General features: G+C 41.6%; 1 protein-coding gene across 3 annotated transcripts in view; it reads left to right on the forward strand.

Moving 5' to 3' along the window:
• Nucleotides 1–14,161, forward strand: part of sirt3 (sirtuin 3) — a 31,919-nt gene that overhangs the window by 3,863 nt on the left and 13,895 nt on the right. For all 3 annotated transcript variants that reach the window (XM_060940891.1, XM_060940892.1, XM_060940893.1), the window contains 3 exons: nucleotides 5,066–5,166; nucleotides 5,297–5,458; nucleotides 10,649–10,861. In XM_060940891.1, the coding sequence (XP_060796874.1) occupies nucleotides 5,066–5,166; nucleotides 5,297–5,458; nucleotides 10,649–10,861 (476 nt within the window). The remainder of the gene's footprint in view (nucleotides 1–5,065; nucleotides 5,167–5,296; nucleotides 5,459–10,648; nucleotides 10,862–14,161) is intronic.

Here is a 14,161-nt window from a genome sequence, read left to right on the forward strand (position 1 = left end):
GAAACTATATTTTGTTAACTGAATACCACATACCAATTATTTTTTTAATAAATAATCATCTGGGTGTCGATAATTGTAGAATGGTGTCGATAACTGTGCACAAAGGTGTCGATGCTTGTGGACTGGTGTCATGTGATCTGATGCGCTAAGTAATCGGGAATCAACTAATTATTTTTTTCCAGTGGTAGTTTGAGTAACTATTCATGCACAATTAACGTATTGAAAGTCTTTTCTACTTTTGCAATGGCCAAAAGATTGTTAAGGTGTCGATAATTGTAGCCGCCGCTCGAGTATTATTTAAAAAAAAAAAAAAAGGTCTTTTGGAAAAAAAGAGATAATCAGTTTTACACAATACAGGATTTTTTTTTTCTGGAGACTTGAGAGTAATATAAAAAAGGAAAAATGTTTTCCAAGGATAGCAATTTGTGTGTGTGTGTGTGTGTGTGTGTGTACATATATATGATATTACACAGTGGCGCAAAGATATGAAGTTTATCTTCAAGTTGTGAATGTATATTTCACGAGTGAGTGAAGTGAACGAGTGAAATATTTTTCAACACGAGAAGATAAACTTCATATCTTCGCACCACTGTGTAATGTTCTTTATATTATATGGACACATCCACAAAAAATATGCAGGGTAATCAAATGAATTTTAATTTTGAACTGGTTCACCATTTTTACAACGCGCATCTAGTCAGCGGGAAAACACTGGGAGTGACATCATCAGAGTGAAATATTGGGAATTATGTCACTCAGATCTGCAATATATTTTGTATTAAAAATATGAGTTTTTCAACACAAGAAGATAAATTTCATACCTTCAAGCTAATGTGTGACTTCTCATCTCTAGCCGCTTTATCCTTCTACAGGGTCGCAGGCAAGCTGGAGCCTATCCCAGCTGACTACGGGCGAAAGGCGGGGTACACCCTGGACAAGTCGCCAGGTCATCACAGGGCTGACACATAGACACAGACAACCATTCACACTCACATTCACACCTACGGTCAATTTAGAGTCACCAGTTAACCTAACCTGCATGTCTTTGGACTGTGGGGGAAACCGGAGCACCCGGAGGAAACCCACACGGACATGGGGAGAACATGCAAACTCCACACAGAAAGGCCCTCGCCGGCCCCGGGGCTCGAACCCAGGACCTTCTTGCTGTGAGGCGACAGCGCTAACCACTACACCACCGTGCCGCCTAATGTGTGACTTTCTTTTTATTATATTGACACATTCACAAACAAAAAGTACCCAAATTTATCAAAACAATTCATTGATTTCTTCACAAGTGACATATAGAGATTTGTATCACAGTTTTGGGTCTCCATGTCCCAGATGGAGCTCGTATGAAAAACACTCGTGTCCATATAATATATTTTGATAGATTCATTATATATATATATATACGTATATATCTTTCACCTTGATCATAAAGTCAGATTTTCAGGGTTGTGGATAAAAATGATAAAATGCTTATTTTGTTGTCCTAATTAAAGTCAGTTAGTGAAGTGCTCCACATTTACTACATCACAATCAGGTGAGACCAAAATTGTGCTGCTGGAGTCGTGTCATGGACCTCATATGAAATCAAACAAATATCAGTTATCAGATGAGCATACATTGGCGTATTTCCCAGCAAAACACACACACACGCACACACTGTGTGTGTGTCTTCGTCTTCGGCAGCCGTTGGACAAAGTCCATGACAAGCACATGAGTCGCAACCGTTCAAGTACTTTTCGCACATTTCCTATGATGGCTTACTAGTCTGATCCTAGAGAGACAGACACGATGGCATGTAGGACAGACGTGGGCTGTTGTCGATTGAGCTCTTTCAGTGGTCTTTCTCCTGGTTCTTTTTGTGTTGGTGTCATCATTGAGCTTTCTTTCCCCTGCTACAAGTGCCTCTCTGCAAGCTGTCTTCCAAATGCTACATTCTGCTGCAAGACGTTCGCAGTTGTCCACTGAGAGACTGATTGCGAGCATGTCTCTCTTGCAGACGTCTCGGAAACGTAGTTTTGGTCTATTGATAGGTCTTGAGCCAGATGCCAGCTCTCCATACAGGAGGTTCTTGGGGATGCGACCATCCTCCATTCGCCATACATGGCCCAGCCATCTCATCCTACATTGTCTAAGGAGGGTGTATATTGAGGGGATGCCCGCTCTTTCAAGTACTTCGCTGTTGGTGACCTTGTCTGTCCACGAGATAGATAGGATGTGACATAGACACCTCATGTGGAAGGAGTGCAAGCGTTTCTCCTGACTAGCATAGGTGGCCCAGGACTTGCTGCCATATAACAGGGTATTCACGATGCAAGCGTGATAAACCACAACTTTGCTGGTAGTGGTGAGCTTCTTGCTCTCCCACACACAAGGGGCAAGTTTGGCCATATTGGTTGCAGCCTTTCTGATTCTTTTATCAAGCTCAGCATCAAGAGAGGCATTATCTGAGGTGGTAGAGCCTAGGTAAGTGAACTGCGAGACGACTTCCAATGTGTAGTCTTTGATGGTCACAGCTGGGGAAGCTTTGACTCCTTGGTGCATGATTTTCGTCTTCTTCAGACTGATGGTAAGGCTGAAGTCATCACAGGCCTTGGAGAAGCGGCCAAGGAGGTTCTGAAGCTCTTTCTCATTGTCGGCATAGAGCATGTCGCGCAGTTGTACTTGGTGAACCTTGGTTTTTGCTCGGAGGCGTGCTGGTTTGAAGAGCTTCCCGTCCGATCTAGTTTGGAGCAGAACACCTTCATCAGCTGGCCCGAAAGCGTGTTTGAGAACAGAGAAGAAAATGCTGAAGAGTGTTGGTGCTAACACACACCCTTGTTTCACGCCGCTCTTGATGTCAAATGTGTCTGACCTGCACCCATCGAATTATACAGTGCCCTGCATTTCATCGTGGAAGGACTTGACAAAACTCAGGAGTTTTGGAGGGCAGCCAATTAAGGGCAGGATCGTGAAAAGACCATCTCTGCTGACTGAGTCAAATGCCTTAGTCAGATCAATGAATGCGATAAAGAGTGGCTGTTGTTGTTCCCGGCACTTCTTCTGGAGTTGTCTCAGTAAGATCATATCTACTATCGAGTGCATGGAATGGAAGCCACATTGAGATTCAGGATACACCCTCTCTGCAAGCTTTTTGAGGCGATAAAAAGCGACTCTAGCGAACAACTTTCCAGCAATGCAAGGTAATGAGATACCACGGTAGTTATCACGGTTGTTGCAGTCGCCCTTGTTCTTGTACAGGGTTGTGATGATGGACTCTTTTAACTCTTGGGGGACTGCTCCCGCTTCCTAGCACCTGCAGAGCAAGTGATGAAGAGCGTCAAGCAGCCTGCTCCTGCCGCACTTGAATACCTCGGCCGGAATGCCGTCTAGTCCTGGAGCCTTGCCAGATGATATGTCACCGATGGCCTTGGAGAACTCTTCTTTGGTGGGGATGTTGTCCAACTCGAGCAGCATAGGGAGCCTACCAATCTGGTCTAAAGCAGAAGCTGAAACAAGATTCTCTCAGCCATAGTGCTCGGATAAGTACTCCACCCAACTTTCCATCTGCTTGGATTTGTCCACTGATGATCTCCCCAGTGGATGACTTTAAAGAGGCATGCTTTGTCTGTGGAGGCCCTATGGCCTTCCTGATGTCCTCGAACATAACCCTGATGTTCCCGGTATCTGCAGCTGACTGAATCTTAGCACACAGACTCATCCAGTAGTTGTTAGCACAGGTCTTACATTCTTCCTTTGTGCGGCTCCTGGCCCTGCGAAGTGCTTCCAGAGTACTTAATGAAGGGTTTCTCTGGTAGTTCTGCAGTGCATTTCTCTTTTCTTCGATTAGAGGTAGGAGGATCACAATGTTTGCGTCAAACCAGTCTTGGCTTTTAGGTTTTTTTGTCCCAAAAGCCTGTAGTGCTGCAGTGTGAGTTGCGTCCCTGACATGTTCCCAGTGGTCTTTAATATCGAGCTCTTGACAGTCCTTGAGTTTATCGCTTAGGATGTTGTTGAAGCATGAGACATTCTCGGGAATGATGGTGGCAGCGGTATTGATGCGAGATTTGACAGAATGCTTAGCATGGTGCAGTTTCTTAGGACAAGTCTGGACGTTGGTGCAGAAGACAAGGGAGTGATCAGTGTCGCAATCAGCACTGTGATATGCTCTCATGATCCAAAAGTTGTTAAGGTGCTCTTGACGAGAGATGATAAGGTCCAGTTGATGCCAGCATTTTGATCTAGGGTGTATCCATGAGAACCTGTGATGCATCTTCATGGCAAAGAAAGTGTTCGTAATGAAGAGGTGATGGTGAGTGCAAAGTTCCAGCAGTCTTTGGCCATTCTTGTTGCATTTTCCAACTCCGAAGTGCCCAAGGCAGATGGTCCAAGAACCTTAGTTGTCGCCCACTCTTGCATTAAAGTCACCAAGAAGGATCAATGCTTCATTCTTTGGGATTCGCTTGATAGCATTGTCGAATTGGCTGTAGAAGGTGTCCTTAGCATCGGAGCTGGAGGTCAGAGTTGGAGCATAGGCAGATAGCAGGTTAGTTATGCCTGATTGAGTGTTTAGTCTCATGTGCATGATTCGTTCTGAGTTGATTGGACCCGACTCCACCATCTGGATTAGCTTATTGCTGATAGCAAATCCGACTCCATGCTCTCTGGGCTCATTTTCATCACTGTGTGTGTGTGTGTGTGTCTATCTATCTATGGGGTGTCAATATTTTTAAATGAAAAAATATTTTAAATGAATTCTTAGGAAAAATAATTTGGTCATATTTGTTCAGGGACAAGGAGACAGAGCAACAGTTGGATGGGAATTCTCTTCCAAAAACATTCATTTTTTGCCAACAATTTCAGCACAAATATTCTGGAAAAAAAAGACAAATTTCTTCATATTTATTAAAAGGACAGGACAAATTTTGGAGATGGAGAACAATTTATCTAATCTATCAATCAGTCAATCACTCATATATAATCTGGGATGGTCATTTGTTTGTATTTATTCGAGACATTCTTTGGGGATGTGAATATATTTGCCATGCTTTCTGGCCATTCTGGATCTTTTTTCTGGCAGTGGCAGGAATCCCAGCTAAGAAGTTAGTGGAGGCACATGGGACATTTGCAACAGCCACATGCACAGTTTGTCGTCGAGAATACCAAGGAGAAGACCTGCGTGTGAGTGTCATTATTATGCACCAGATAAATCAATCAATCATGTAATAAAGCAAGATAACAATAAAATAACTTCTTTCCTTTTTCCTCCTGAATCACGTTTGACGATTCTGAAATATTTTTCCTTTCCTAGAGTGACATAATGGAAGGAACAGTGCCTCACTGCTCTCAGTGTAAAGGAGTCATTAAGCCTGACATCGTGTTTTTTGGAGAAGAGCTGCCGCAGCACTTTTTCCTCTACCTCACTGACTTCCCCATGGCAGACTTACTGATTGTAATGGGGACGTCTTTAGAGGTGAGAGAGGCCACTGTTGGCACGTTATTAACACTTTTTCCTTCTGAGTTTGCTTTCACACATTTGCTGGCGCTCATGATTTGTTTGTTTTTTTGCGGCAAAGAAATTTTTCCGAGAATGTTGTGAGGTTGCAATCTCGCTTTAAAAAAAATTAAATGTAGAAAAAAAAAAATCCCTCACAGACCGAAAATCTGTCGTCTCTTAAAGTTGGACCGGCCCAAATGTCCGTCAGGCCATTGTAGTGTCAAACGGTTTGACTGCACCAACAAGAGGTGATTTTAATTTCACCACGTACAAAGGTATGCTTTTTCATGTAAAACAAAGTATGATTTCATTTTTAAAAAAAATAACAATATTTACAAAAAATATTTAAATACGTTTCCTATCTTTTCAGATTATTGGGATGTTATTTGCAGAATAAACCGAACCCTCCAGTTTTGCCCCTTATTTTTAGCTATCTATTTAGATACTTTTAACTGAACCTTTAAACAGTTATTACACAAAATCGAATCGTACAGTGGTGCTTGAAAGTTTGTGAACCCTTTAGAATTTTCTAGATTTCTGCGTAAATATGACCTAAAACATCATCAGATTTTCACAGACATCCTAAAAGTAGATAAAGAGAACCCAGTTAAACAAATGAGACAAAAATATTATACTTGGTCATTTATTTATTGAGAAAAATGATCCAATATTACATATCTGTGAGTGGCAAAAGTATGTGAACCTCTAGGATTAGCAGTTAATTTGAAGATGAAATTAGAGTCAGGTGTTTTCAATCAATGGGATGACAATCAGGTGTGAGTGGGCACCCTGTTTTATTTAAAGAACAGGGATCTATCAAAGTCTGATCTTCACAACACATGTTTGTGGAAGTGTGTCATGGCACGAACAACGGAGATTTCTGAGGACCTCAGAAAAAGCATTGTTGATGCTCATCAGGCTGGAAAAGGTTACAAAACCATCTCTAAAGAGTTTGGACTCCACCAATGCACAATCAGACAGATTGTGTACAAATGGAGGAAATTCAAGACCATTGTTACCCTCCCCAGGAGTGGTCGACCAACAAAGATCACTCCAAGAACAAGGCGTGGAATAGTCGGCGAGGTCACAAAGAACCCCAGGGTAACTTCTAAGCAACTGAAGGCCTCTCTCACATTGGCTAATGTTAATGTTCATGAGTCCACCATCAGGAGAACACTGAACAGCAATGGTGTGCATGGCAGGGTTGCAAGGAGGAAGCCACTGCTCTCCAAAAAGAACATTGCTGCTTGTCTGCAGTTTGCTAAAGATCACGTGGACAAGCCAGAAGGCTATTGGAAAAATGTTTTGTGGACGGATGAGACCAAAATAGAAGTTTTTGGTTTAAATGAGAAGCGTTATGTTTGGAGAAAGGAAAACACTGCATTCCAGCATAAGAACCTTATCCCATCTGTGAAACGTGGTGGTGGTAGTATCATGGTTTGGGCCTTTTTTTGCTGCATCTAGGCCATAACGGCTTGCCATCATTGATGGAACAATGAATTCTGAATTATACCAGCAAATTCTAAAGGAAAATGTCAGGACATCTGTCCATGAACGGAATCTCAAGAGAAGGTGGGTCATGCAGCAAGACAACAACCCTAAGCACACAAGTCGTTCTACCAAAGAATGGTTAAAGAAGAATAAAGTTAATGTTTGGGAATGGCCAAGTCAAAGTCCTGACCTTAATCCAATTGAAATGTTGTGGAAGGACCTGAAGCGAGCAGTTCATGTGAGGAAACCCACCAACATCCTAGAGTTGAAGCTGTTCTGTATGGAGGAATGGGCTAAAATTTCTCCAAGCCGGTGTGCAGGACTGATCAATAGTTATGAATGTGGATAGAAAAAAAAACATATATGTATATATATATTTTAGGTCATAAGGTTTGATTTTCTTTTTTTTTAGATTTTATTTCTGATAAGTTTTTTATATATATATATATATATATATATATATATATATATATATATATATATTGTGTGTGTATATATATTAGTGCTGTCAAAAATGTCGCGTTATTAACGCGTTAACTTGACTCAATTTTAATGGCGATAATTTTTTTATCGCGAGATTAACGCTCTGTGACATGATGTAGGTTTTTCATAAGCTTTTGAAACTGCCAGGAACTTGGAACAGAGACTTTGCATAGCAGCTAGACTGTAATGCCACACCCCGCACAGCCAGAGTCCTCTGCCCTCCTCCCCCAAAGAACCAGCGCGGGCAGGGCGCGCTAGTAGAGATGGGATTTATGGCTCTTTGATGGGATCCGCATCTTTGTGATCCGTTCTTTGAAAAGAGCCGTTCAGAAGACTGGCTCATTTGGCTCTTTTTAAATATTTATTCAGTTTTAAGAAGACAGCGTCTAAAGAAGCCAGATCCCTCTGAACTGTAAACTCAATGCTATCCCAGAAATCCTTCCTGTAATATGCAAATTTGGCCGCCTCTGATTGGACAGCGCGACGCATCAACGGGCAAAAAGTGTAAAAGTACAAAATGTGTTAAGTGAGCTGAAACAGTAAAGATCAGATTCAATGCAATATTTATCAACGAACAACTTAAAGTTAATATAATAGTGTACTTTATATTATAATCAAGCATGTCAAGCCTACCGTCACTCTGTAACCTGTCTCTCTGATAGACTAACTCAAGCAGTAGATTACTTCACTCATGGTTCTCTTGTTAGTCTCGGGACGAAGAGCCACGGTGCTCAGTTTAGGTTTCAGTTTGCAGTGGCTGTGTCAAGATGTTATGCTTTGCCATAAGAAAAACATTGGTACAAAACAAGCCCATTCACTTTTTTATGCTGATAAGAGAATTACAATGGTTTTTCGTGTGACAAAAATGTGCAATTAAATTGCGATTAATCGCGAGTTAACTATGACAGTCGCGACATTAATCGCGATTAAATATTTTAATCGCTTGACAGCACTAATATATATATATATATATATATATATATATATATGTATTTGTTTTGCATGGAATTAATATTAGATTTTGCTTTACGGCCAGCACAGTGGTGAAGTGGTTAGCGCTGTCGCCTCACAGCAAGAAGGTCTGGGTTCGAGCCCCGTGGCCGGCGAGGGCCTTTCTGTGCGGAGTTTGCATGTTCTCCCCGTGTCCGCGTGGGTTTCCTCCGGGTGCTCCGGTTTCCCCCACAGTTCAAAGACATGCAGGTTAGGTTAATTGGTGACTCTAAATTGACTGTAGGTGTGAATGTGAGTGTGAATGGTTGTCTGTGTCTATGTGTCAGCCCTGTGATGGCCTGGCGAGTTGTCCAGGGAGTACCCCGCCTTTCGCCCGTAGTCAGCTGGGATAGGCTCCAGCTTGCCTGCGACCCTGTAGAACAGGATAAAGCGGCTAGAGATAATGAGATGAGATGAGATTTTGCTTTACTTTGTTTTATTACCTTTTATTACCTGTGGGCGGCACAGTGGTGTAGTGGTCAGCACTGTCACCTCACAGCAAGAAGGTTCTGGGTTTGAGCCCAGCGGCCAACGGGGGCCTTTCTGTGTGGAGTTTGCATGTTCTCGCTGTGTCTGTGTGGGTTTCCTCTGGGTGCTCCGGTTTCCCCCACAATCTAGAGACATGTGGTTAGGTTAACATGGAGCGGCCTTAGACTGAAGTGCCCTTGAGCAAGGCACCTCACCCCCAACTGCTCCCCAGGCGCTGTGTGTGCTCATTGCTTATGTGTGTATGCATGTGTGTCTTCACTGCTTCAGATGGGTTAAATGCAGATTTCATTTTTTCAATTTCAAACGTGTACGTGTGATAAATAAGATAGTTGTTGTTCTTCTTTTATTTAAAATACTCATTTTAATTTACATAGGCTTTATTTATCTTATAGTATCTATTTATTGTATTTTGTTCTGTTTTTTTAATCTTACTTTATCATTGTATTATATTGTTATATTATGTGTAATATACACTCACCGGTCACTTTATTAGAAACACTTATCCACCTGCTGTTTTATGCAGTTCTCTAATCAGCCAGTTCCTTGACAGTAGCACAGTGCATTAAATCATGCAGATACAAATCAAGAGCTTCAGTTAATGTTCACAACGTTCAAACATCAGAATGGGAAAACTTGTGATCTCAAAGTGTGACTTTCTTTCACTGTGGCATGGGTGTTGGTTTGAGTATTTCAGAAACTGCAGATCTTCTGGGGTTTTCACACACAAACAACAGTCTCTAGAGTTTACACAGAATGGTGCGAAAAACAAAAAAAACTTTGAGTGAACGACAGTTCTGTGGGTGGAAACAAACGCCTTGTTGATAAGAGAGGGCAGAGGAAAATGGACAGATTGGTTTGAGCTTTTTTGCCAGGAAGGATATCGTAACTCATAGCAGCATACAAATGTGTTGAACAGAAAAGCAGACAACCACATTGGGTTCCACTCCTGTAGCCAAGAACAGGGATCTTCGAATCAAGAACAAGTTCCTATTAAAGTGGGTGTGTGTAATATGATATAAAAAGCTGTATATAATATCGTTTTATTGTATTTTTAAAATTTTTATTTCATAATTTTCTTCTGGCCGAATGTTTTGCTCCACTTTTTTTTTTCTTCTGTAATTATTTTTTGTACTCTAATAGTAAGACACTAATCTACTATTGTTTCCAGTTATTTTTATAACTTAATCAGTAATATAGCTTTGTCAAATCGTATTTCTTGTCTGAATCCTGCCGTTGTTATCATTCTTATTTCTCTGTACTTGTTTGTTTGTTTGTTTGTTTGTTTGTTTGTTTGTTTGTTTGTTTATTTGTTTGTGTAGCTCCAAGTGTGAATCAGATATTTAGATATTTTTAATTGCATATCATATTGAGGACTTCTTAAAAAACTGGAAAAAAACCTAAAATTGTTTAAATTTTAAATATTATGCTCCTGTATAATGAGTGGAAGTGAATTAAAATGGCTATTATATATTTTTAAAAAACCAGATACACAGTAGAATCTGAACAAATTCACAATACAAGTACCACACTATCACACAGTGTTTTATTTTAATATAAAAATAATCATAAAAAAACATTTGTTGAGTTTTAAGTGGCCAACTTTGTATTTTGATCTAACTCTAATCATTTTTGGCAGAAGTACTGCCCTGTGGTTACTCAGTTTGACCAGCAGATGTCACTGTTTAGTCCTTATTCTTTGCTGCTGATCTGCAGGTGGAGCCATTTGCCAGCTTATCTGGAGCCGTGCGAGCTTCTGTGTCTCGCCTCCTTATAAATCGTGACCTGGTGGGACCCTTTGCTTGGGGCTCTTCACGGCACCGTGACGTGGCAGAGCTGGGTGATGTAGTGGGCGGCGTGAAGAAACTGACAGATGCTTTGGGCTGGACCCCTGAGCTGGAGGCTCTGATGGCTGACGAAGGTCAGAAGGTGAGTAATGCTCAATAATGTTGGTTATATATCTGAATTTACATGTATAGATATGCAGGATACAGTATGTATGGATAGTGGTATCTCAGGACTTCAGATTCTACACTAGTGATTAGAAGAGAGTTCAAATCCCAGAAATACCAGAGTACATTGTGACTCAATGGCCAGTGGGCCATTGAGTCACACCCCTAACCTGTGTATCTCATATATGTACAGTCCTGTGCAAAAGTCTTAGGCACATGTTAAAAAAAAATGCTGTAGACCAAAAATGGTTTAAAAATAATGAAATGAAATGTTTCAACAGTTAAAAAAATACTATAAGCAGTAAGCCATAATGAATGAAACAAAGTCAGTATTTGGGGTGAGACGACCCTTTGCTTAAAAAAAAAAAAGTAGTAGTCTCCGGTACAATGAGTGCAGTTTGATAAGGAAATGAGCTGTAGGTTTTACTGAGTATCTTACAGAACCAGCCACAGTTCTTCTGGACACTTTGACTGTCACACTTGCTTCTTCATTTTGCCCCAAAACCCAGTAGCCTTCATTATGTTTTCTTTTTTAATCTGAAAAGTGCTCTCTTATGCTGCTCAGATACAAACAATTTTTTTTCTGTAACATTTAATTATATTCCTTCAGAGCGGGGGTATATTGGTTTGCCTCTGTCCATTCATCCATCCGTATTTCCATCTGTCCGAAACACCCTTTGTCACAGCAACCATAAATCATAGCTGCTTGGTACCAAACTTCAGCTTGGGGTTCAATACTGTGTATACCGTTTTCAGGTCTGTCGCACATCAACTTCCTGTTTACCGACTGCCGGAACATATAAGATGGATTTTGGGCAGCACGGTGGTGTAGTGGTTAGCACTGTTGCCTCACAGTGAGAAGGTCCGGGTTCGAGCCCCATGGCCGGCAAGGGCCTTTCTGTGCGGAGTTTGCATGTTCTCCCCGTGTCCGCGTGGGTTTCCTCTGGGTGCTCCGGTTTCCCCCACAGTCCAAAGACATGCAGGTTAGGTTAACTGGTGACTCTAAATTGACCGTAGGTGTGAATGGTTGTCTGTGTCTATGTGTCAGCCCTGTGATGACCTGGCGACTTGTCCAGGGTGTACCCCGCCTTTCACCCGTAGTCAGCTGGGATAGGCTCCAGCTTGCCTGCGACCCTGTAGAACAGGATAAAGTGGCTAGAGATAATGAGATGAGAGAAGATGGATTTTGACGCTATTTCAGAAGCAAAATGCTATTTCAGAATGACAGTTTACCAGGATGCTATTTGAAATCCCTGGGGAGAACACTGCTGTTTACTTACTTGTTTCAGGGTTAATTATTTTAATTCAACATTAATAATAAGTGTCCTATTCATTTGATTGCTTGCATTCTGATATAAGCGGGAGCATACAGTGGTGCTTGAAAGTTTGTGAACCCTTTAGAATTTTCTATATTTCTGCATAAATATGACCTAAAACATCATCAGATTTTCACACAAGTCCTAAAAGTAGATAAAGAGAACCCAGTTAAACAAATGAGACAAAAATATTGTTTTTATAAAAAAAATTACATATTTTTTATAAATAAAATAAAAATTTTATTTATAAAAATATTACACATCTGTGATTGGCAAAAGTATGTGAAGCTTTGCTTTCAGTATCTGGTGTGACCCCCTTGTGCAGCAATAGCTGCAGCTAAACGTTTCCGGTAACTGTTGATCAGTCCTGCACACCGACTTGGAGGAATTTTAGCCCATTCCTCTGTACAGAACAGCTTCAACTCTGGGATGTTGGTGGGTTTCCTCACATGAACTGCTCGCTTCAGGTTCTTCCACAACATTTTGATTGGATTAAGGTCAGGACTTTGACTTGGCCATTCCAAAACATGAACTTTATTCTCCTTTAACCATTCTTTGGTAGAACGACTTGTGTGCTTAGGGTCGTTGTCAAGTCAAGTTTATTTGTATAGCACTTTTAACAATAAACATTGTCACAAAGCAGCTTTACAGAATTTGAACGACTTAAAATATGAGCTAATTTTATCCCTAATCTCTCCCCAATGAGCAAGCCTGTGGCGACGGTGGCAAGGAAAAACTCCCTCAGACGACATGAGGAAGAAACCTCGAGAGGAACTAGACTCAAAAGGGAACCCATCTTCATTTGGGCAACAATAGAAAACATGACTATAAAGTTAACAGTCCTAACATAAAGTCAGCTTCGCTGATGCTAAAAATGCCCCACCGACAGAAACCCGAGCGCAAAACCGTTAATGACAACCGCAGTCCCAAAGTCAGCAAGTCAACTGCAGCCCTAAAGTCAGCAAGTCAACTGCAGTCCCCAGCCACAAAAGCACCACTGCAAGAGTCCAGAGTGTCCTCCAGGCGCGACCCCCAACTGTCCACATGGGGCTGTCCTCCACAGGAGCGATGCGATGAGACTCCAACCAGACACAGGGCACCAGGATGGATCAGGCAGGTCCGAGGAGCAGAAGAGGTCAGCATCTCGATCCCAGGACCGACATGTAACTCAGAGGGACAGATTTTTTGGGGGGACACAGGTTGTTAGGTATGCCCAATGTCACCTGAATAAGTAGGAACAGTATACATATTGCGCTGAGTACAAGCAGGGACTCCGGCAACTAACTATGACAGCATAACTAAAAGGGGAGAGCCAGAAGGTAACACGGGCATGAGGGAGCCCCGGGACATGAAGCAGCAGCCACTACACCATCAACAAACTCGAGTGAGCAAGCGAGTGGGGACTGACAGCATCCATACATCCCAGTTTACCAAAACACTCTATGTCTGAGGACCCTCCAGATCTACACCTTTATCTCATAAACACTATTAACAAAAGGCTTGACTAAACAGATATGTTTTCAGCCTAGACTTAAACACTGAGACTGTGTCTGATTCCCGAACACTACTTGGAAGGCTGTTCCATAACTGTGGGGCTTTGTAAGAAAAGGCTCTGCCCCCTGATGTAGCCTTCACTGTACGAGGTACCAGCAGATAGCCTGCACCTTTTGATCCAAGTAGGCATGGCGGGTCATAGAAGATCAGAAGTTCACTCAGGTACTGTGGTGCGAGACCATTTAGTGCTTTAAAGGTCAATAGTAGCATTTTATAATCAATACGAAATTTGATTGGGAGCCAATGCAGTGTGGATAAGACAGGGGTGATGTGGTCATATTTTCTAGTTCTAGTAAGGACTCTTGCTGCTGCATTTTGAACTAACTACAGCTTGTTTATGCACTTATTGGAACATCTAGACAGTAAGGCATTACAATAATCCAACCTGGAGGTAACGAAAGCATGAA

Source organism: Neoarius graeffei, chromosome 15 (assembly GCF_027579695.1).
Source record: "Neoarius graeffei isolate fNeoGra1 chromosome 15, fNeoGra1.pri, whole genome shotgun sequence".
Taxonomy (NCBI): Eukaryota; Metazoa; Chordata; class Actinopteri; order Siluriformes; family Ariidae; genus Neoarius; species Neoarius graeffei.